This window comes from Danio rerio, chromosome 22 (assembly GCF_049306965.1).
Source record: "Danio rerio strain Tuebingen ecotype United States chromosome 22, GRCz12tu, whole genome shotgun sequence".
NCBI lineage: Eukaryota > Metazoa > Chordata > Actinopteri > Cypriniformes > Danionidae > Danio > Danio rerio.
Window position 1 is genome coordinate 21,994,786 of NC_133197.1, and position 25,215 is coordinate 22,020,000.

General features: G+C 37.0%; 1 protein-coding gene across 1 annotated transcript; it reads right to left on the reverse strand.

Annotated features, from left to right (window-relative positions):
* Nucleotides 1-581: 581 nt before the first annotated feature.
* On the reverse strand, nucleotides 582-22,166 carry cdc34a (cell division cycle 34 homolog (S. cerevisiae) a). The gene is given in 5 exon segments (NM_200958.1): nucleotides 582-1,674; nucleotides 1,755-1,889; nucleotides 4,278-4,375; nucleotides 6,804-6,890; nucleotides 21,749-22,166. Coding segments are annotated over 5 exon segments (726 nt in total). The 5' UTR covers nucleotides 21,935-22,166; the 3' UTR covers nucleotides 582-1,454.
* Between the last annotated feature and the right edge of the window lie 3,049 nt (nucleotides 22,167-25,215).

Consider the following 25,215-nt stretch of genomic DNA (forward strand, 5'->3'; position numbering starts at 1 on the left):
ATTGCTGCAGCAAACTCCATTCATTCTTCACGCGATGAAAAGCCTACCACCTATGATTAAGATTTATGCCTTTTAAATGCAAATTAATCCTTCACATATATTTTTTCTGATGGAATAATGCTTTGTTCTCTTGCACTGTACTATAAAAGGTGCTTTAACATCAAATCCATACATATAAGAGAATTACATCAAGAGATGATGATATATGAGAGAATTGCATTATGATGGCAATGACTTTTGTCGAAGCAAGTTTAAAGAGACAAAAAGGTAAAGGGAAGACATAAATGGCATCACTTTTTGTTTTTAATTAAAGCAAAAATGTAAAAATGACCCCATATTTTGAAAAAAAAAAAAAAAAAAAGATCATTCCAGGCAGATAAACAGCATTTAATGTGTTAGTTATGGTTAGACCTGATGAATCTAACAGTTCAATCTTAATAAGAAATCCCCTGCTGCCCTCTAGTGGCAAGATTGTTATTTTAGTGTGGAATACTTGAGTAAAATAGTTGTTTTTGCATAGGGAGATAGATTTATTATTTTATTCCCGAATTTCTCTATTCATCAACAACTGAAACAGGAACTCTAATAAAGATCTTTATTCAGACATTAAATAGATACCAAAAAAAAACAAAAAAACAAGCTTAAACAAGAAAAGGGGGAAATGTGGCCCAAAATACCCTTGTACGCTTGTGAATTTGGGGGTCAAATCACACCAACGTCTCATGTCCATTTTCCTGAAGAGGATTTTAGCTTCGGAAAAAAATAATGAGTCACCACAAAGCTTTAAAATAAAAAGGGATATATATATATATTTAACAAAACTAAAACATCCTCAAATGTGACGGAGGAACTAAATATAGCGAAGATTCAAACACACTACCTGGCAACCCCATGAAAGCGAAAAACAAAACCAATAAGACAGGTTTGTTTTGGGATAATATGAAACGCATTAAAAGTCCCAAGCTTAGTATGGTATTAATGGTAGGTGAAGCTTTGCTGAGATCCTCTCTTCCTCTAGAACATTGATCATGTCCAGTCCATGGCTACAGAAGCTGAATATAATGCATTGTGGTGTAAGTAAGAGAAGTAGCCCTGAGAAGGTGTATTCGCTACTTTTTTCCCGCCAACCCAAGATGGCAATACTTTAAAAAAACATCACAGAGAATGAAAACCTGAGATCAGACGCCTTTGTAAGGCAAGATGTTTATGGAGGATCAAATAAACATGAGCTGAACTGTTGCACACTGATTGGTTGTACCCGACCTGCCCCTGAAAGACTAGACAAAACAAAATGTGGGGAATAAAAAAAATAATAAATCCATAAAGCGTCTGACCGGGATCAGTTTGCTGCCCTTTTTGATGAGCTCAGATCTTCAAACACGAAACGTTTCTTTTTGCCTTGATTTAAAAAGCTATGAAACCAAACGGAAACTGGAAGTGGTGAGTTTTGGCTGTCAAGAGTCCTCCGTTCCGGAGTCGTCTTCATCATAGCAACAGTCCTCACCTTCCTCTTCATCGTCGTCTAAGTCCTCATCATCGTAGTAGTCATCGTAGAAAAAGTTAGAGCCCTCATCTGCTGGTGGAGCTCGGGTACGAACACAGTATTCAGCCAGTGTGGTGGGCACTTTTACGCCATCCCGTTCAGCATCAGCTTTGGTAGCTAAAACCTGCTTCCTGGAAACCAGAACCAAAGCAGATGAGTGCACATGCAAAGTACAACTCAAAGAAAGACTCTGAGTGAGTGTTTCTCTAACCTGATGATCTCTGCATACTCTCGGTCTTTCCCCTTGCTGTCCCTCCATTTACGGTACATGACGGAGGCATCCACATTGGCAGGCGAGAAAGTGTTGGGCTCATTCAGCAGCGAGATAACACTCAATAAGATCGTCCTGAATGAGAAGCAGATATCGGCTGATTAAACCGAACCAATTATGACACTTTGGCTTAATTATTGATCTCAAACTGCTGAACCTGGAAAGGGGATTGTTTGCACAACACCACTTCCTTACAAATGGAAACTGTAAAACATGCCATTTCCCAGCAAGCATTTTTTGTTTTAGATGATATCGTACAGAAATCTAATAGATGTCCAAACATAGTCGTATTGGCTGAAACAAGACTGCATTTGGGCTGTCAGTGGAAATCCAATAGACTTCTAAGAATAGGCCAAAACTAGACTAGTCTTCAAATAAACAGAAATGAATGACTACACACAAAGTCTGTATAGTCCATCTATTTAACCACTAGTCTAGTTTTGGGCTATTGTAAGATGTCTATTAAATTTTCACTGACAGCAAGTTTAAGGCAAGCGGCCTACGTTTAGATGTCTATTAAACACAAAATTGTTTGCTGGGCTTAGTCAATTGCTTAAAAATATCTAGCCAGACAACCACATGGCAGCTACTGTAAGCATGTAGATGTAGTCAAGAAGACCTGGCAGGGGGGTGAGATTTAAGGGATTTTGAATGTGGCATGGTTGTTGGAGCAGATCAGAGTATTTCAAAAACTGATAGAGAAGGTATTTAGTAAACAGCAGATCTTGGGGCAAATGTGCCTTGAGCTGTAGTCAACAGTAACTCAATCAGGATCGGTGAGTGTTTGCACAATGCAACTTCCTTACAGAAGAAAACCGTAAAACATGCCACTTCCCAGCAAGCATTTTTTGTTTTAGATGATTTAAGGGGTGATTAAGGGATTTTGAATGTGGCATGGTTGTAGGAGCAGATCAGAGTATTACAAAAACTGATTTCCAGTAACAACATGACCATGACCTTCTTTCAAAAAAAGAGAAGGTATTCAGTAAACAGCAGTTCTTGGTAGGAATGTGCCTTGTTGAGCTGTAGTCAACAGTAACTCAATCAGTCGTTATAAAAGTCGCCTGCAGAAAAATACCTCTGAGCCAAAAAGACATTGAAGCAGATGAACTAAAGCAGTAGAGGAGCACACCAGCGGCAATCCTTAAGCTCACACAAACTGGACAAAAGTTGACTGGATTAAAGGTGGCTGGCCTGATGAATCTCGATTTCTGCTGCAACATTCAGACAACATGAAAGTACTGATCCATTTTGCCTTGTATTAATGATTCAGGCTTAGTGTAATGGTATGAGGGAGACTTCTTGGCATACGTTAAGCCCTTTAATGTTAACAAAAATCCTTTAAAATCCACAGCCTGCCTGAATATTGTGATAAACTATGTCCATCCCTTCATAACGCACTGTACCCATCTTCTAACGGCTACTTCCAGCAGGATAACACACTGTGCCACACAGCTGATCTCATCTTAAGCTGGTTTCTTGAACATCTTAGTGAATGAGTTCACCAATGTAAATCCAATGGCCTCCACAGTCACCATATACCCCAGAGATCGAGTACCACCAACACTGCATGTTTTGGATGCTTCCTTTGTCGGTCACAGAAATTACAGGTCTTTCAGTTTCTGCAAATGAGCTGATGATTTAAATCTGGTGTGTTTGGTTAAGGAGACATGGAAAATGTGCAGAGCTAGTGGTCTTACAGGAACGTGGTTGAGGAACACTGCAATAGAGCACCATAAGGATGTTATGAAATGAGAGCATTCTGATATGATGGCATTTACATATGGACCAGATCTCGGAGGAAAATTTCCAGAGGTCTCTTATCAAATCTGCACAGAAACCATTCTAAAAATGAAAAGTTAGCCCGAATAAATTTTAACTTGTTTATGAATATGACTCACAAGTTGGTTCAATTAGGTAATTAGGTTAACTTAGAGCAGTAGTCTCAAACTCAATTCCTGGAGGGCCGCACCTCTGCGTAGTTTAACTCCAGCCACCTGCAACTCATCCCTGCTTAATTGTCTCTAGTAGTCTTGAACCCCTTGATAAGTTGGATCAGCTGTGTTTGATTAGGGTTGGAGCAAATCTGAGTTTTAGACCAATGACTTGGTGTACTTACAGCTGCACACATTCTTCTAGAGAGTTCGTTTTTTATAGATCAAAACCTTTCTGTGGGAAGTGGCGTACACACGTTTCCACTGTCGTTTTGCGCATATGCCATGTTTATAAATGAGACCTTAGAGCCTAATTGAAACAATACCAAGAATCAAGGCAGTTCTCGTGGCAAACTAGGGTCCAATCTGAAACTAGCAAAGGTGTACCCAATAATTGCTGGTGAGTTTTTGCTCCTGTTAACAATTCGACATGTATTCTGATATCTATTCCCAATTTAAGACCTATAGCATATATGAGTTTTGTAAGATAAAAAAAAAAAGTTCCTGAAATTACAGCCATATGTTGTACCTGACGTTCTGTGTTGGGTTCCACCTCTCTGACGGCAGCTCTCCACTTTGAGGATCATCTACTGGTGGGTGCAGTATGGAAATACAGACATCGCCATTCTGAAATGTTAAATTAACATAATACATTAAGTTTTTGAAATTTACAAAAACGTATAGTTAAGAATATGAAATAGCATGAAGGCAGTCTGAATTTGTAAAATCCACAAAAAGTACAAAACAAATCTAACAAAAACATGATTGTAAGACTTTATAGGATAATTTTTGTAACGCATACAAAACCTCATACATCAATCTACGGAGACCTGAAAAGGACGTGATGGTGGGGGAAAAATGGATGGGAGGAAAAAAAACTAAAACTGAGTGATAGGAAAATATAGGAGCAATTCCTGCGTTATGGATGTGACATTTGCAGTAAAAACTCAAAACATAAATTTGCATAGAAAGTAAATGTAAACAATATATTGAAACTTTTGTCTATATTTTCCAGAACAACTGACCACAGAGTTAAGAGACCACAACAATATTAATCTGTAAACATGTTTTGTACTTTAAATGTGGAAAATAAACATGCGTCATAGATGTGACAAAAAAAGTCTGCAGGTTTACAGTATACAACATACTTTGTAGTAATTTTGTGAATTAAACGGCACAAACCAAAATAAAATGATGACAATCAAAAAGATATAAGTTGGCTCTCTATAGAAGAAAAATCATTGGATTTATTTTATTTAATATTTTCACATTTGAGGAAAAAGTGTCATTATGGATGTGACATCTCTCCGTTATGGATGTGGCAGATGTGAAATAGCCACTTGTGTGAATTTGGTAAATCAAATAGAATAGTTTGAAACATTAACAGATGCATTTGAGTATTTCTAAAGTACTTTAAAATACTTGCATACACAAAAAAAAAAAAAAAAAAAAACAGAAACGGTTTCCGTATTTTGGTGAAAACTTCCAATTTTCTTCATGGCATGATTGACATTTGCACAGAATTGCTCATATATATCTTAAGTTTTTGCGTTCCCTCATGAAGACGTTTTTTGTTCCTTTGCAAAACGGTTGTTAAACAAACACTTCCTTTTTACTTCATACAGGTCATCCTCCTGTTTTTGCCGGGATTGTCCTGTATTTTACCATTCCATCCCAATATCATACTATAAATAAGTATTTTCCCATATTTTAAATCTTGAAAGCACACTGAAATCAATATAAAAATGTCTGCATTCACTTTCTTTCCATTAAAGCTGTGCATCTATCATCGCTCTTTATATGCAACCTGAATCAGTGAATGCATGTACAGTACAAGCGCTGACTAGCGGACACACTCCGTATATAAAAAAAACTTATCCCAGATCAGCTTCAAATACACTTAATAATATGCAAATATGTCCATCCTGTGTTTTTTATTTTAAACAACAACTTCTCTTGAATAAGCACAGTTACTAAAGTAATCGAAGGCTTTCATTATAGATCTGTGCATTCTTAAAGTGACATCTGTTATCAAATAAAACACAACGAGAGATTTAACATTTGCTGCTCTTCTCTTGTTTGATAACAGAGGAGTCACTTTAAATGGTGTGTACAGAAGCTGATCTGGGATCAGTTTATCATATGGAGCGCGTCCGTCAGTCAGCACTTATACATGCGTTCACTGATTCAGAGGCTGCATATGAAGGCGATCGAAAGTGAACGCAGACATTTCTATACTCATTTCAATGTAATTTCAAGATTCAAAATATGGGAGAAATATGGGAAAATACTTAATGATGGGATGATAGTGGGATAGAATGGCAATACACAGAAGAATCACAGCAAAAACAGGAGATTTGACACGTATGAAGTGAACAAGTGCTTGTGGAAAAACATCTTTTGAGAGATAATGCAAAACATCTCTGCGAGATCATGTGAAGCATCTCAGTGATCTTGCAGAGATGCTTTGCTGAGATGCTTCTAATACTTTCTATTAAATGTGAAGCTGCTAATGAAATTGGCTAATTTGACTGTTATATTTGCTTTTGTATCAATTTTTTCTCAGTGAGATCATGCAAAGCATCTCAGCGAGGGAACAGGAAATCTTAAATATATATTTTCCTATCACTTCTTTTGTTATTTTTCTCCTATCCACCCATTTTTCCCCCACCATCCCGTCCCTTCCAGTTCTCCGTATCGATCTAAACTCTGTTGAAATATTTATAGGATTTTGGTTTTAAATCTTTCAAACATTAATATATATACACTTTATGTATGTGTGTATCTGTCTTCATAGTGCATTAAATGTAATAAACTCAGTCCCTTTTGTAAGAAGAAAAAAAAGAAGAGAAAAAAGTTGTCCTGATACAAAAGCAATTATAACAGTTAAATTAGGCAATTTCATTAGCAGCTTCACATTTAATAGAAAATATTAAAAGGTGAGACTTCTAAAGAAGATATATTTAACTGGCTATTTATTAAATGAATTGAACTGCCAAAAAAATTAATTATTTCATCCACAACACTGTTCTGGCAGCCGTTTGTGTGGTCATACCTCATAGATGTTGGGATGCCACATCTTGGTGAGGAATCTGAAGGCAGGAGGCGAGTATGGATAGTCAATAGGGAATTTGATGCGTGCCTGAAAGAAATAATAGATTCATTAGGGAATAAACATCATCTTCCAGCAATACACAAGTATAGAGGCCATTGCAAAACCAAAACCCAAGACCTCATTTACAGTAACATTCTGAAATACACCTCCATGACACATGGGATTATGTATTCTTTGGCTGAATGCTACAAACTGTTCGCTGCTGGAACTCACGCACCAACAGACCACACACGCACGCACGCACGCACGCACGCACGCACGCACGCACGCACGCACGCACGCACGCACACACGCACACACGCACACACACACACACGCACACACACACACACACACACACGCGCGCACTGAAAATGCTGTTCATTTTAGAATATCTGATTTAGCTGAAAGCCTGTTACAAGTTAAGCTTCCATCTGCATATCAAATCATTTATAGCACAGGCTGATAATCCGCCTTTGGGCAGAAGACTCCAAGCGTTGTGCTGTAGAAACACTCATCTTCAAGCACATGTAGAAATGCTTTCAGTCAATAGTGTGAGCTCTACTGTAAGCTTCACGTGGGAGCTGATAACCAAATGCCAAGATGAGTATGCAGGTTGTATGTGGGATTTACTATTATTAGTACCCATTTCAAAAATATTTTTTTCTATAACCCAAAATTGCCATTCAAAATCTGTGTGGCCACATAATAATTTCCTAAAATATTCCAAAAACAGTTATCTGAATAAAATGCTAAGGATATTTGGGGATATAATACGTTGCTAGAGTGTTGCTAAGGCGTTCTGTGCACTGATGTAGATTGCAATAGTTTGCAAAGTCTATTGTGATGCCTAGACATTTTTTAAATCAACAAAATCCTCAATCATGTAATCATAATACAGTTCTATACATAACATATCTATATGATAACATAATACAGTTACAGAAAACGTGCATTCAATTTTTACATTACAGCTGAAATTGATTACATTATTTGTATCCATTACAATTTCTAAATATTCTTTGTAATTACAATAATAATCATCTCCCAATTTAGCGTACATTACTATAATTTTAAAATATTCTTGTTGACAATGACATGAGACATACAACAAATTATATTAAAAGCATTCTTTGTTTTAAATGGATGTTTTCTTATTCCATTATTAGCATTTGTATTACAGTTATTAAATTTGTTGATGTTGTTGATGACAAAAATAATAATAATAATAATAATAATAATCATCTTACAATTTAAATTAATTTTATTAACAACAACAATGTTGTTTTACTGCAATTGGATATTAAATTATTTTGGGGTGTGTTTCCAAGAACCATCGTTAGCCAACTAAGGTCGCACGTTCAATTGATTTGACGTTTCCCAAATCCATCGTTCCAGCCAACATTCGCAAACTACGCCGTAAATTTCTACACTTGCAACTTCACCTCTAGAGCTGTAGTTAGAAGCAGAGTACCTGGCTGTGTTCTATTTCAAGTTATCCCCCTATGCCCTATTCAGTTAGAATGTTCCAACATTTAAACTTGGAATGGCTAAAAAAATAATAATAATAAATAAAAAAAACATTAAATTAATCTCTCTTAGGTGTAATCTGCCTTTAAAGTATTTTTACAGTTCAGTTTTAGCGATCTTCATGTTGACAATTGCATTGCCTCCGTAGTGCACTTTAAAAACAATTATGCCATTTTGAAAACAGCCGTGGCTCATGAGTCATGACTAAAGCAAGGTGACCTATTATTTAAATGCAGAATTTACATTTCCAAAGCTTGTGAAATCAAAAATATATAGCATACGTTAATGCATTTAATTAATGGTTATTTATTAAGTATCTGTACTGTATATGACATGGGCCTGTTGGTTAAAAAAATTCTGCAGTGGTTTGCATGTGTCAAATTGTAAGTAGACTTAAAAAAATAAACAATATTCTACCTAATAATAATAATAATAAAAATATTATTATTATTATTATATCATCATCATCATCATCATTATTAAAGTAGGATTTTTCTAGTTTCCTAATAAATATTCAATTTTATTTCTTAATAAGCAGCCTCATTATTCATTTATTTTTTTATATATGAGATTAGAATATGCGTTAGCTTTTTGTACGTGATAGTAGTTTTTAGAATAGAATATGTAATGTTGTCAATGGTGTTTGTAAAGAAAACATTGGCCCTATAGGTGCCGTTTACAAATATTTCAACTAATATGGAAAACAAGTGCATGTTTACCAAAACTAATAATAGATTTTTTTAATGCGTGTGCGTGTCAAAGGATATAATTTGCACAAAAATTTATGGGGTTTCCCTAAAGAAACTGTTACTCTACCCCGTTTAGAGCATCATTATGGACGCTTTACTTTATAACAAATGTGGTTCAAATGCAGGATCTGCGACAGAGAAACTACTGTTTTGGGAAACATTCCTCATGACATTGTTCTTTTCCCAAAAGATGCATTGCACTATAATAGTTCATCCGCAAGTTATGACATTGTTTGTGAAACACACCCGATACAGTAAGAATTTTTACATTTAAATGTACTATTAATGTATAGTTATTACTAATAAAATGGTTACATTTGTATTCTTACATTGTTTTTATTTAGCAACAGCAACAGTTATTGGATCATAATCATGCCAACCTTGGTAGTCGGCAACACCATATTTAAAGATTCTATCATTCTAAAGCCAAACAATTGCACACAGGCTCCGTAACATGCAAATCCATTTATAAACACCCCCCTTCACACACACACACACACACACACACACACACACACACACACACACACACACACACACACACACACACACACATCCATGCAAATCCTCCACAATCTGTAGCGAGCCGAGCCTGGTGCCTTTCACTACAGTGGGTGGTGGGCACACATACACATGACCACTCCACAACCCCCCACAGCACACTACATTTGCTGATTTGGCACGGTCAGCTGGTGTGTGCTTAAAAGACCCAGCTTTCCCTCTCTCTCACGCAAACACACAGAGATAGAGAGAGAGAGTGTGTGTGTGTGTGTGTGTGTGTGTGTGTGTAACACCTGTATGTATCAAGTGATACTCGATTCCTGAAACCCAAGCAGCACCGGGCAACTTTCAAGTGAGCAAGCCTATTAAACCTCAAGTAGGGATCCATGTAAGAAGGTAACAGTATTAGGTTTCTCCAGAGGCAGCTTACAGGACTCGCACATGACCCGACACAGCAGAGCTCCTGTGACAGCCTTTGGGCCAGGCGTCTCTCTCTTTAGCTACATTGCCCAACAACTAGATGAGAGAACTCAAACTAAAAGACCCCATGAAATGAAAGTACTTTTACTTTCAACATTTATCCAACAGGTTATCTCAAATGCGCCCAGAAATCTGATGTACCCTGCTCCCTAGATGCTAAAACTGCAAAGGACAAACCATTGACAGTTTAAAGAGGTTTTCTACTGGGGTGAAAGAAGTCTGTTCTCTTTTTGAAAGTTTTTGAAAACATCAATGGTGAAAAGCAGGGGTGGCCAACCCTGTTCTTGGAGAGCCTCCTTCCTGCAGATTTCAGTTGCTACCCATATCAAACACACCTGAACCAATTAATTAGGACCTGAACACCACGTGATAATTACAGGCAGGTGTGTTTGATATGGGTTGCAACTGAAATCTACAGGAAGGTGGCTCTCCAGGAACAGGATTGGCCACCCTTGGTGTTAAGTAACAATTTACTAATACCCAAACTACTGTAATGAAAGAGTTTTTCTCAGGAATAGTAATTTACCAAGTAGTTTTGAAAATGTGTACTTTTACTTTCCTTTGAGTACATTTTTAGTGCTGTATTGGTACTTTTACTCCACTACTTTCCTTCAACCTGCAGTTACTACTTTATTTTTTGTTGTCTATGGGGGTTAGAAAAATCAGTCCTGTGATTCCTGTCCAATCCAACCGCATATAGAAGAAAAATCACATCATAATGGACTACTTCAAGACATTTAGATTTAGAATTGCAGCAAGCAAACTGTTTGGAAGCATTAAAATAAGATGTCCAAAATCGTCACACGCATTGACCCATAGACTGTTTAGATGCATGTCATTGATGACAAGATGACTGACGTTTACTGTCTGATGACCGAAATGGCCTTAAACACCCAGCAGGCAGAAGACGTCAACATGATGTCAGATTGATGTAGTACTCCAGCAACGTGGGGACATTGCATTTTGTTTGAAAAATAAAAATCAGGTTGATTTCAGAACCCAATGTCTGGCCGACGTCAGTATCTAACGTTCAACCTAAAAAAAAAATTAACCAAATAGCAATGTCTAATATTGTTACAGCTTGACATTGTGTGGACGACGTTACCACTATGACGTCTATCAGATGTTGGATTTTGGTTGCCATACCTGACGAATAAATGTCAGTATTTGACATCAATGTGATGTTGGTTTAAATGGCTAAAAGTTGCCGTAAGACTCTTAGTACCATTGAGTTCCATATTTTTAAGCATTTGAAAATGTGTAAAGATGGGGCCGAGACAATACATCGATCCATTATGAATTGAGAAATGATTCATTTTCTGTTGTGCGTGTCATCTGTATATGCTATGCTGAGACAATAAATCCATATTTTGTGATTCATGGAATGATTCTTAGGTTTTTGGGATCCATCACGATTCTCTCTTGAATCAATTCGGAGTTTAGTTTTTACCACCAGATGGCTCTATAAACACCCACACTGCCAATCCTTAAACATGCCACTTAAACGTTAGTGGTGAAACCTACACTGGTCTCACAGTTCGATATCTCAGTGCATCAGGGTGCATTGACGATACTTTCCATAAACAATTTTATATTTTACTTAGCAGCATAATAATTATTGTATTAAAATCTATAATTTATTAATATATTTATATTTATACAGTATATCCTTTACAATACAATTGTCATTTAATACAAGCAGACATATATGTACTGTACATTTAATTATACCTGCTCAAAGAAAACACACTTTTTAAATGCATCAAACAAAACTCAAGTACATGCACAGAATAACATGAGCATTTATAGCAAATAAACAAACGCAAATATTATCCCCCTTGCTTTTTTTAGCATTGTTGAGCGAGTTCCTAAACTCCTATGATTGCTCATACGTTCAACAAAAAATATATATATTTTTAGGACACCAGTATCTCCAGCTGAAAAGATATCCAAAGATGCCTTTTTAAATGGCATTTAACACAAATCTCTGTTTTTAAAACTAATGAAGACAGCACAAGTCAATGATTCATTTTAATGATTTATCCTGACATGTTTACGGTTCCAAAATACTTTAAATGTTTATCAAAATAAAATAAATTGCGTTTAAAGTGGAAAAAAGTTGCTGTTTTTTACCCAGACATTTTAAAAGAACATATATTAGAGCAGTAATCACAATACTGTGAAACCGTGATATTTTTATCCAAGGTTATCATACCATCAGAATCTTATACTGGCCCATGTCTATTATAGACGGCGATGCGGTGGAGAAAACCTTCTCTGCAGACACACTCGTGTCTGGATCCACAAGTACGTTAATACTGTAACAGCCGAGAGAGGAGATAAACATCACCTCACGAACACGCGAGCAAGTTAAAGAGAGAGAGAGTTTACTTTCATTTTTTCCTAGCTGTGTTCTGATGTACTATCCTGTCAGTGAAAGACTGTTCAGCAAACTCACAATCAGTGAAATGTGCACAGTTATCTGCTTTTAAAATAGTTGGAGTGTTTTAATTCCTAGTGGTCTCCTCCCTCGCCATAGTAAGCCACGGCCATATAACACACGTGATAAATGACATTAGTAATAACTGGTTACGATTATTACTGAACCGATGCTGAATTGTTTGTGTCTGCATCGCATTGAATCGAAAAAACTATTAATTTTGACACCCTAACTGAACGTAAAACAATCCTTGTTGATGATTTAATGAAAAAGGTTTAAAAGGGGGGATAAATCACATTTCTAAGGGATTTAAACGCAGTTGTGTGGCAACAGCGCATGAACATAGCCAGCCTCTAATGCTAAAAAGCAATCATTCAATTTTAATAAAATCACACATTAGAAACACACTTTGATTTAAATTCTCCCGCGCTCTAAGCCCCGCCCATTAGTGATGATCTCTCCCTCATCAACATTGAGGGACTTAACGCGTGTTTCGCGCAAAACACTCAAGTTCAAAAACTTGAACTTCAGCAGACATTCATGCGGCGTCCCGGGTGAAATCCTCCTGCCTACACCGACAACAGTTCATCAAACTGGGCTCGGCTCAGTCAGAAGCACCGCTGAAAGCCTCCATCATCCAGGTATAGTTTCTGGAGGAGTTTATGAGCTCACAATGCTGGTGCACCTCTGAAAGGATCTAGTGCACTCAGACACTGCTCCAAATGAATCGACACTGTTTTTCAGCTTTCATTAAGCACATAAACAGTTATTTTCTCAATAAAATCCATGTTAGAAATTTAGCAACGAAGCTAGAGTCACCGGGCAGACAGAAGCCCTGCCCATGACGAGAATCCACATCTATAGCTCAGTGAATTTGACGAGCGAATGAACTGGATTTAACGCACAAATTAATCGGATTTTGATGTGCAAATGAAGCGAGTAAACTCAAATGTTCACGCGTCTATTTACGCGTGCGTCTGGTGTGAACACAGCAATAGGCCCGTTTACAATGCCAGTTAAATGTAATGCAATTTGGATTTTCTGCTCATATGTGACACAAATCAGATCTGTTCTATGACCGTGCGAACACACACAAAAAAAAACGCATGCATTTGGATTCTCAGAGATTGGCTTCAGGCCTCCTTCATATGTGGAAATAAATCAGATATAAATTGGAAATGTGACAATGCGACTATCATGTAAACGGGCAGATCGGATTTGAGGCATTCAGTTTTGTACGTAATTAAACTTTCGACAATGTGCTACAATGTGCTAAAAGTACATTTGACCGTGTACAGTGCATGATCAAAAGCACTCTTCTTCGTGCTCACTGAGAGTCTACTAGCTATAAAACAGCTTAGAGCGAAATCTGCTGAGCTTACAATCGTGATGAACTCCAAAAATCCAAGGATCAATCCATGAATCACACCTCAATTTATCGCGCAAGCATATGCAATTGACACACAAATTTACACAAAACGCAATTTTTGGCAAGTGTGAATCAACCAAATGAGCTTCAATTATTTTACGCAACAGCCACCACTTCAAAAACAACAATGATGCCAAGTTCAACACTAACAAGATGCTAAATTCATTACAACGTCTCTAAATTCAGGACATGGTTAACATATAAGTCTTTATTGGTCAGTAAATCAAGTGTCTATTGGCTATTGACATACGAGTTGCTGCTCAATGTGTTTATTAGAGTTCACGCAGCAGATGTTCATTTTAAGTCACATCACATCATTTGGTTTACATTAGAAACTCATTCTGGACTCACCTTCACATTACCAATGCATTTGGGTAAAATGATGTGGAATATTATAATAGCTTTTTTTTTTTTTTTTTTTTTTTTACTCGAAATCCCTGTCTTGGAACACAACCTAAAAATAAATCTCTCTCGTACAATAAATCCCATTTAAAAGAAAATGAGAGGAAGAAAATCCCATGGATATTGGACTAGTATGGGAAATAAACCAGGTCACTGCTGTTCTCCTTGAACAAACTGTCCTGCTCTCCTACACCTCCGTTATTCATTCTCCTCATCTTCCGGAAGCTGCTCTCACTCTCTCCATCCCAATGAAACATTAGAGAGAATGGGGAAACGTTGTCCTTGAGGGACAGACGGTCCCTGGGGGCCAGAAACAGGAAGCTGTTTTTTTTATTTTTATTCCCACCGTTTCTTCACTTGACACTGAAAGCTAGTTAAGAATAATCTAGGGTCTGCTCTGTGTAGGTAATTAGCCTAATTAGATGGCAAAACGCTCTCTGTGAACTAGAGCAGCTTTTCACTCTGGATTTGTCTATTTGATCCACATGTATTTTAGAACATCTATATCTGATCGGTTACAATGTTGATTCACATACAACATACATTTATATCAACATGTATAACAAATTAGGGCTCAATACCAATTAGGTTTCGAAGTGATATCAAAACCCTAGTACCTCTAGAGTAGGTTTATCCCCTACCGATAAACTTCCGCTGAACGGTTAATGTGATTTTCATTCATTCATTTTATTTTATTTTTTGCTTAGTCCCTTTATTAATCTGGGGTTGCCACAGCGGAATGAACCGCCAACTTATCCAGCACGTTTTTACGCAGCGGATGCCCTTCCAGCTGCAACCCATCTCTGGGAAACATCCACACACACTCATTTACACACTACAGACAATTAATGAATGAATAATATTAAAGTGATGTTTACAACATGTCTTCATTTTAAAATTGTGGCAACAGCCTCGCTTTCGTTCTTTAAAATGGCGGCAGCATGAAATAAGCGTATAAAACTATATTCATACACTTGTTTTCAAAAATATTGCACTATTTTTACTGTCTTCTTTGTTTATAACGTTAGGACACAGACTAAGATTTATCCATTTTAATTAGTTTGTTTCTCTATTTTCCTAATCCTATAAGTTGGAATACATCAAATTTTTTTTTTCCACGTTTCACATTGCTGTACATTGACAACATACAGTATTTTAAGCATTCTTCTCATTAAGCCTATCAACAACTCTTTTAAAATACACAAGTTGAACAGCACTGTGAGAGCGGAGCATGAATTCATTCTCACAAATGATTCCTCATCATACTAAACATCTTGAAAGATTTAAACCAAGTTATTGCAAGCTGACTCACTGCAAACACCTTCCAGGCACTAAACGAAGCTAGAACAGGCCCAGTTGGAGTGTCAGTCTCTTATTTCCCTGACGCTTCGTCAGACTCAAGAGGGGAGGGTAACATGACTCGAGCTGCCAGGCTGAGTCAAGCACAGCCAGGCCCAGCTCACATCACCTGCCGTAGGGCCTGGGTGTGTGCGTGCTTGAGCGGGTCCACAAGCTGATCATGAACGAACCCTGCTACCTGTCAACCCACAGCCACGTGTAACAACTTGACGCCTGCTTTAAGACATCCTGTTCATGAGAACCTTACAATCAGGCCAAACTCTGCTTAGCTAAAAAACTGAGGTTAGGTGGTACACAGTCAGAAATATACATACATAAGCTGTGTCTAAAATGCATACTGCTTGAGTAAGTTAACAATGTCCAGTATAATCTACTGTTTATTCAGTTTGCCAGTAACTTACTGTAAATCATTTACAGCAAAAATACTGTATTTACATTTATAGCACCAGTTATCTTGCTGTATATTTATTTACAGTACCGTATATCTTTAGTGTAAAATATTCAGTCATTTTCACAATGCAATTTTAAGATTTAGTAAAATACTGCATAACTATTTTAAAGTAAAATACAGCTTAGAGTTAAATATTGTGTAATTTACAAAAATCGTTAACAGTCTACTAAATTTGAATTTACTGCACTACTGTTAAAATAAGTAGAGTATGTCCTATATAGTGAAAGTGAGCATTATACTGGAATATATAATGGAATTCGCCATTTATCATAATCACATGACGCGCCTGGGTCAGTTGCGTCACTTCACTCCTATTGGTGAATTCTCTCCCGTGGCCTCATAGGATAGAGAAGTGTCCATTGGATGCATACTTTCAAACAAAATTTCGCATTAGGTCAGTATTAGGTCATCCGAGTACTTCTTGTTTACTGCGTTTCGAATACAATGAATTTGGACATACTAGACCAGGGGTGCTCAATCCTGTTCCTGGAGATCTACCTTCCTGTACAGTTTAGCTCCTACCCTGATCAAACCCACCTGAACCAATTAATTAGGACCGGGAATCCACTTGATAATTACAGACAGGTGTGTTTGATAAGGGTTGCAACTGAAATCTGCAGGAAGGTAGATCTCCACGAACAGGATTGGCCACCCCTGTACTAGACTCTCATACTGTTTTCCGACATAATATATAGTAGGAAAGCATGCGGCGCAGCTATAGTTCTTCAGTTTTTGTATTAAATGTGTGTTCATATTCATCTGTAGTAAATTCCATCTGATGACTGACATTACAAACAATGCTGTGTAATTTTATTTTTTTTCAGCGACTTTCTCATGTGCAAGAGGTAGCCAGCAGTGAAAACTATGGTGGGAACTCCAACCTGATTTCACCAAGTTGGACATGTTACTGGATTAACATCCATGTTGATCCTGGAACAACATTCTAATCAGCCATTCAGAATTAAGGGATATTTTTATGTTAAGTTTAGACTTACAGTTAGGTTTATGCATTCTACATGACTGTTATCCAACTATAGGGTATATGCCGGACTAGTGCTGTTCCCATGCTGATATACTTCCGGTGACCTGTTATTGTGAACTTTTTTCCATTTTATATGGTTCATTATACAGTATCGATGTTGTAATGTCATTAAAATACATTCAGTTAAATAAACTTTAGCATTTATTTGGTTGCTCAAGTGTAAAACGAGACAAAAAGCTGTTTACTCGCACACGCCCGTCAGAATCGGCAGGCTCACGCAGAAGCTCCATTGAATATACTGGGGTAAAATAAATGCTCATATTATAAAGATATGGCAGGGGAAATGTAATTTAATGCAGTGATTCTTGTACAATCTGAGACCCACTTTAAATCGAATATCACTCAGCCAGTGGAGATCGCTGATTTTTAAAGAAAACAGACCTTAAACGCACCGGATTTTGCATTGGCATTCAATTCGCCGGAAGCGCTTATCTCGGGTTACAGGCAAATTAAAAGTCCTATTAGCATGCTTCGGCATATACCCCATTATTCCCCTCTGATAATGGGAATAATTTACACAGTTATCGTTGCGTTTAGGGGTAGGGAATAGGTATGAATTACATTTTCGAACGAAAATGATGTTCCAAGATAAACATAGATGTGAATCCAGGATCATGGCGTACTTGGCATCTTGTCCATTTAAACACGGTTCTTTCTTGGAGCCCTCTTCTAATAAGCTGGTTATCTAAATCATGGCTGTTAAAGAAGGCAGGTTTGAGAACCGCTATGTTAGCCACACATTCAGTTGCACATACTTTAATAGTGAACTCCATTTTATGGCATGTGCAAACAAATTTTATCATTATACCAGTTTAACATGCCCACAAATGTTTAAAGAAATTTACACCACTTATTTTGGCTACAAGATCAACATTGGACCAGGCTGTTATTGACAACTGGACACAGAAAAAAAGAACAAACAAACACTCAGTTAAGGCTGATTTATACTTATTAAATTATTATTATTTATACTTATTATATTATTCTGATATTATACTACCTTCGCATACCCACGCACCTAAAAAAACCCAAAAACATTTAACTCCACGTCACACCGACGCATAGCTTTGTGATTGGTCGGTTTGGTAGCAGTGATGACAGTGTGCGGTGCGGAGAGCAGTGTCCGTTTTAATTTTAGTTCAACACTGATGTTCAATAAAAAGAAACAGTAGATAGTGCGCGTTTACTTCAATTACTTTAAAATCAAGTGATGCACCCTTCATTTTACTGTGCAAAACTTATCAGTGAACTATGAGAGCAAAACAAATTAAATAAATAAAATAATCGTTTAATAATAAATAAATTAATCGTAATCAAGTTAGAATGTTCAACTAATCGAGATTTTGATTTTAGGCCAAATCACCCAGACCAACAAGCTTGTGTCAATTACTGGCGTACAGTACAGTATGGGCATAATGTGATGATGATGTGAACATTTGGTTCTGTATACAGAACCATAGAAAACAAACAAAAAAAGTTTATACAAGTATATAAGTTTAATATAGTATAAGTTTATATAACCAAAAACATGATTTTATGAAGAATGTATTATTAGATCAATTCAGTTTTTAATAATATGTTGTTTTTCTGTAAAAACTGACTACAAAAATTCATCACATGTTATTAAGTTCATAAAATAAGTTCATTTAAAGTGTGAAAACGGAAAAAGGGTATGAACAACTGAGAAGAGTGACATGGTGGCTCAGTGGTTAGCACTATTGAATCGCAGGTCACTAGTTTCAGTTCCAGCTAGGCCAGTCAGCGTTCCTGTGTTGAGTTTGCATGTTCTCCCCGTGTTCGTATGGGTTTCCTCTGGGTGCTCCAGTTTCCCCCAGTCCAAAGACATGCGCTATAGGGGAATTAAATAAACTGAATTGGCCGTAGTGTATGATTGTGCACAAGTGTGTGAATGTGTGTACGGGTGATTCCCAGTACTGGGCTGCAGCTGGAAGGGAATCCGTTGTGTAAAACACATGCTGATAAGTTGGTAATTCATTCCGCTGTGGTGAATAAAGGGACTAAGCCGAAGAAAAATTTATGTAATGTATAATAATTTGAAATAATTGAATAAAATACCAGTCTAAAAAATAGGATTCATTTTATGTTTAATAATAAAGTGTTAATAAATTATCAGCACTTTTACAGATAAACTTTAGCGGACAGAAAAAGTAAAACCCATGAACAAATTTGCAGCAGCACAGTTAAACATTTATAACATTAAATAATAAACTAAACGACACAATACAGAGAGAGTTTTGTTGTGAATAATCATTTAACCAAACAACAACATGAACGCCTAATTTACTAAAGAAGACCAAAAGCAGAAGGGAAACTAGTCTGTTGCTGACTTGTTAGAGTAGTGTACAGGAAGTCATGGTAACTCATCTCTTCCTGTTGGAAGAGACGGCGAGTGGGTTCAGGGCTGACCTGCTTCCTTCCTCCAACGCCAACAAACAGATGCGGTTTTACACATCAGTGAATAAAAACAACAGGAGATAATTAGATTTTCACAGCTATGCCTGCTTAGACGAAAGGAAGACACTTTATATAGCGCCATCAAATTTGCTTTTGGTTCAATTGGGGCTGAATTTCAGTAGCCAACGTACCCAGCGGGTCAGTGGATACTTGCTAATGGCATGACTATGTGTGGAGGTTGGCTGGCCTGCATGTAAGCCAATGGCACACAGGGATCACCATGAAGCCAGGCTAAATATAACTGCCATTGTTCTGGCCTGACAGAGTGACTTTGCTTGGACACAGAAGAGATTTAGTAAAAAGTTAAAGTAAAATCTATTTATATAAGCTTTCAGAGTGAGGTTTTGGATTATTTTGGTCTTTTCAAAAATGCTATGCTTGAATATCCTATAGTTATGGTTTGTCAGAAGAAGAGATTGAGAAGTGCTATAGGCTAAAGCAAAAATGTATTTCTCTGTAGGTTGATGTTTTTGGATTATTTCGGTCTTTTCAAAAGGCGCAGCTTGAAAATCAAATCTGGGTTTGATATTCAAGCTGTTTTGCGGATAATTTGGTCAGATTTATGGACTAGGATTATATCATGACAAAACTATTGGCAGATGGAGAGATAAATATGACTTATGTTTTCTGTTTACAGATAACACCACAAGAGGTATCGCTCCAAATATTACATCATTTTGTACTTTAGGCGAGTGATAAGTTGGTCATAAAAACTAACCCTGGTTTTAATACAGTAATATAAAATTGACCAATAATGTACGAGCAGTGATTTTGAGACCTTTATGTACTGTAGTAAAACTATGGTCTGAATCAGGAATATTTGGCGTTTATCTTGAGGAATGTGGAGCCAGATCAGTCACAAAAATAATAAATTTACAATATAATACATCCACAACACAAGTCACATTTACAAAATTCAGTTCGTATGTTTGAAACACGATTCGTAAATACACAAATCCAATTCATAAGTTCAATAAACAATTTAAAAATACACAAAACAAATTCTTAAGTTCAAAACACAATTGTTAAAATACACAAATCCAATTAGAGTTCAAAACACGATTGGCAAAATACCTAAATCCAATTCATAAGATCAAAACACGATTAATAAATACACAAATCTAATTCGGAAGTTCAAAACACGGATCAAAAATACACAAATCCAGTTTATAAATTCAAATTACAATTCAAAAATACACAAATACAAATTGTAAGCTCAAATCACGATTCACAAATCCAATTGGTAAGTTCAAAACACTATTCAAAAATACACAAATCCAATTCATAAATACAAAACACGATTCAATAATACACAAATCGAATTAGTAAGTTCAAAACATGATTTACAAACCACAAATCCAATTAATTTGGTGAAAATATTTAATATTTTTACTTGTAAATTCACAAATTATGTGTATGTGTTAATTGTTTTGAATTTACTAATTTGATTTTGTAAATGTGAATTGTGCAGTGCATGAACAAATTTGTTTTTGTAAACGTATTATTTTTAGTCTAATCAGGCCCCATAGAGGAAAGGCTTATAATCGTTAAAATAACTTGAACTTTGAGCAACTATTTCTCTCAACGTCCCATTGAAACGCGTTAAACTATAATGAGGAACAACAGAGCACTGTCGAATTTTGGAATGTTGGCCTTTAAAATTTAGAACTCAAATTCGTCTTGGAACAGACACAGAGAATGTTTAAATTCTGTTTTCACCCACGTCTACGAACCAAGCATTATTTATTATAGACAACACAAAGAACATGGTTGACGGTCAAATTTTTGTCCTTATGTTTTATTCTGTGTTCCATGGAATCAAATCAGCTGAACAGGTTTGGAACAGTTGACCTTTCGCCCCATTTAACGTTAAAGGGAATGACACCAATTATATGTATATTTTTACAGCAAAGACAATAAACAAAGACAATAAAACAAGCTAGGGCATAATTCGAATCTTCTTTTTTACAGACAAGGACGTCAAATGACGATGTGTAAAACTTTAGTCAGCTGACAACAAAGAAAACATCCAGTCAGCCGTCACTCACCTTAAAATAGCCCCCCTCATAGTGCGTGTTTGGGGGTCCGAAAATCGCGACTTCCCAGTTGTACAAGTCCGACTCGTCGACTAAAGTTATTTTAAAGCCTTCAACCGGCTCGTCCTGGAGACTTTTCAGCTCCAACATCAAAGCCTTTTGAGAACTCGCGACATGATGGTGTCCATGCTGAGCCATATTACGAAAACAAACAACCAGGCATCCAAAATAACCCCGCAAACAACTTTCCTTCGCTTGTTTTTTTATTTTATTTTACAACCGCCGCCGTTCGTTGAGTCGCGAACAAACCCAACGAAAGCCACTCGATGGCAAAACTGTGCTCAACGACTGGCAGACCGCGCGGATTTGCGGTTCTCGTCGGGCATTTGAAGTCTCTCGCTAAGCACCTGCCGTCGATATTCAGCGTGCTGAATTAATCAGGCGTTCCGCTAGTAAATAAACAGGCAGTCCAGGGCCGCTTGTGGAGGATCTCTCCCTCCCCCAGAGCCTCTCTATAGGACAGAGAGCCAGCAGATGTAGAGCCCGTCCCTCATAATGCGCCTCCCGCGACCAATAGCGAGCATGTTGACCAGATTAACCCAACGAGCATAACTAGAAGGGAAATAGTTTAAATATGTGTCACCACTAGTCAAATACCAACAACGCCTTATGACAGCGGGGCAATTTAATACAAATGTGTTGTCATTTTGTTTTTGTAGGCTTGTAAAAATACCCAAACTGTCGGTCAATGTTATCAAACTATTTGATTTAAGTTCCTGAAGTCACACAAGTGCCAATTCCAGTGCTATCTTCAAATAACGGAGATTTTTACTCATAGATGTAAAATAAAATAAATAATGTTTGTTCTGTAGAGAGAAAACTTTTATGAAAGGACATTCACTACGTAAAACAATTGCTAAAGAAATTGGTGGTTCATTCCGCTATGGCGACCCCTAATTATTAAAGGCACTAAGTCAAAAAGAAAAAGAATGAGAGAGACAACTTTTACGACAGTGATCCGCAATAAAAAACTATTTCCTGAGAAATTGTCGATTCATTCTGCCGTGGTGACCCCTGATTAATAAAGAGACTGAACCTGAATAAAAAAAGTAAATAAGCCAAAAAAAAAAAACAAGTTTAATTAACAGAATTTCAACAAAGTTTAGGTTCTCACATCAGTAACTTGTTTGTTTCCCTCATTTAAAACACGTCTGATTGAGATTTTTCTGATCCCTTACCTTAGTTGTTTTGGAAAATAAACAGATGTTTCAATATATGGTTCAATATTGTGAATTTATTTATCCTAAAATAAACCACATTACATGTCTATCTATCTATCTATCTATCTATCTATCTATCTATCTATCTATCTATATATATATATATATATATATATATATATATATATATATATATATATATATATATATATATATAAATAAATAAAATAGGCCAAATATATAAACCGAATCCAATATATATCATCCATCACAACTGCATTTGTCTCGCACATCAAGAACTGGATAATCCTTTCAATAACTTCATATTAGTATTTAAGTAATAAGGTAAACATTCATTCATTTTCTTGTCGGCTTAGTCCCTTTATTAATCCAGGGTAGCCACAGCAGAATGAACCGCCAACTTATCCAGCACGTTTTTACGCAGCGGATGCCCTTCCAAACCACAACCCATCACTGGGAAACATCCACACACATTCATTTACACACACACACACACACACACACTCGTACACTACGGACAATTTAACCTACCCAATTCACCTGTACCGCATGTCTTTGGACTGTGGGGGAAACCGGAGCACCCGGAGGAAACCCACGCGAACACAGGGAGAACATGCAAACTCCACAAAGAAACGCCAACTGAGCCGAGGCTCGAACCAGAAACCCAGCGACCTTCTTGCTGTGAGGTGACAGCACTACCTACTGCGCCACTGCCTCGTCCATAAGGTAAACAATAAATTAATTAGTTTTATGCAATATGGACGTTTAAAATCCACTATTAACAATGATCATTTCAAATGCTTCTTTTATCCTATCTTCTAAAATTGCTTTGGATTAAAGAGTAAATGTAAACACAATAAACACGTTTAAACACTGATGAGATGCTAAATATTACGGCCCAATGATGAGAAGAAAGGATGTTATTTATAGACTTGTTCACACACATGATTATAAACAGGAAACATCTGTATATCTTCAAAGACAAACATGCAGTTAAAGACTTACCGGCCACTTTATGAGGTTACACCTTACTAGTACCCCCAGTACTCCTGTTCCACCACATCCCAAAATTTCTATATTGGATTGAGATCTGGTGACTGTGGAGGCCATTTGAGTACAGTGAACTCAATGTCATGATCAAGGAACCAGTCTGAGATGATTCATGTTTTATGATGTGGTGTGTTATTCTGCTGGAAGTAGCCATCAGAAAATAAGTACACTGTTCTTAAGAAGAAATGGACATGGTCAGCAACAATACTCAGGTAGGCTGTGGCATTGACTCGATGAACAATTGGTACTAATGGGCTCAAAGTGTGGTAAGAAAATATCCCCCACACCATTACACCACCAGCCTGAACCGTTGATACAAGGCATGATGGATCTATGCTTTCATGTTGTTGATGCTAATTTCTGACCCTACCATCCAAATGTTGCAGCAGAAATCGAGACTCATCAGACCAGGCAACATTTTTCCAATCTTCTTATGACCAGTTTTGGTGAGCCTGTGCGAATTGTAGCCTCAGTTTCCTTTTCTTAGCTGACAGGAGTGGCACCTGGTGTGGTCTTTTGCTGCTGCAGCCCATCTGCCTCAAGGTTGGAAGTGTTGTGTGTTTAGAGATGCTCTTCTGCATACTTCGGTTGTAACTAATGGTTATCTGAGTTGCCTTTCTATCAGCTCGAACCACACAGGCCATTCTCCTCTGACATCAAGAAGACATTTTTTGGACCATTCTCTGTAAACCCTAGAGATGATTGTGCATGAAAATCTCAGTAGATCAGCAGTTTCTGAAATACTCAGACCAGCCCGTCTGGCACCAACAACCATGCCACGTTTAAAGTCACCTAAAATCGCCTTTCTTCCCCATTCTGATGCTCCGTTTGCTTGTCTTGACCATGTCTACATGCCTAAACGCATTGAGTTGCTGCCATGTGATAAGCTGATTAGAAATTTGCGTTAACAAACAGTTGGACAGGTGTACCTAATAAAGTGGCCGGTGAGTGTAAATGTATACACTTATGACTTCACTGGGACACACAAAACTAAAGCATATTTCTCATCCAGACGGGCCTCTCAAGAACACTTCTCGCACATTATTGGTCATTCTTTGAGCTCATTTATTCATCTTAAAACATTATATTACATCATACAGTCGGAAAATACATATGAAGGAGTTGGACAGTACCTTCAAACGAAGAGCAATGAGAGTATATTTAATGATAAAGCCAAATCCAGCAATA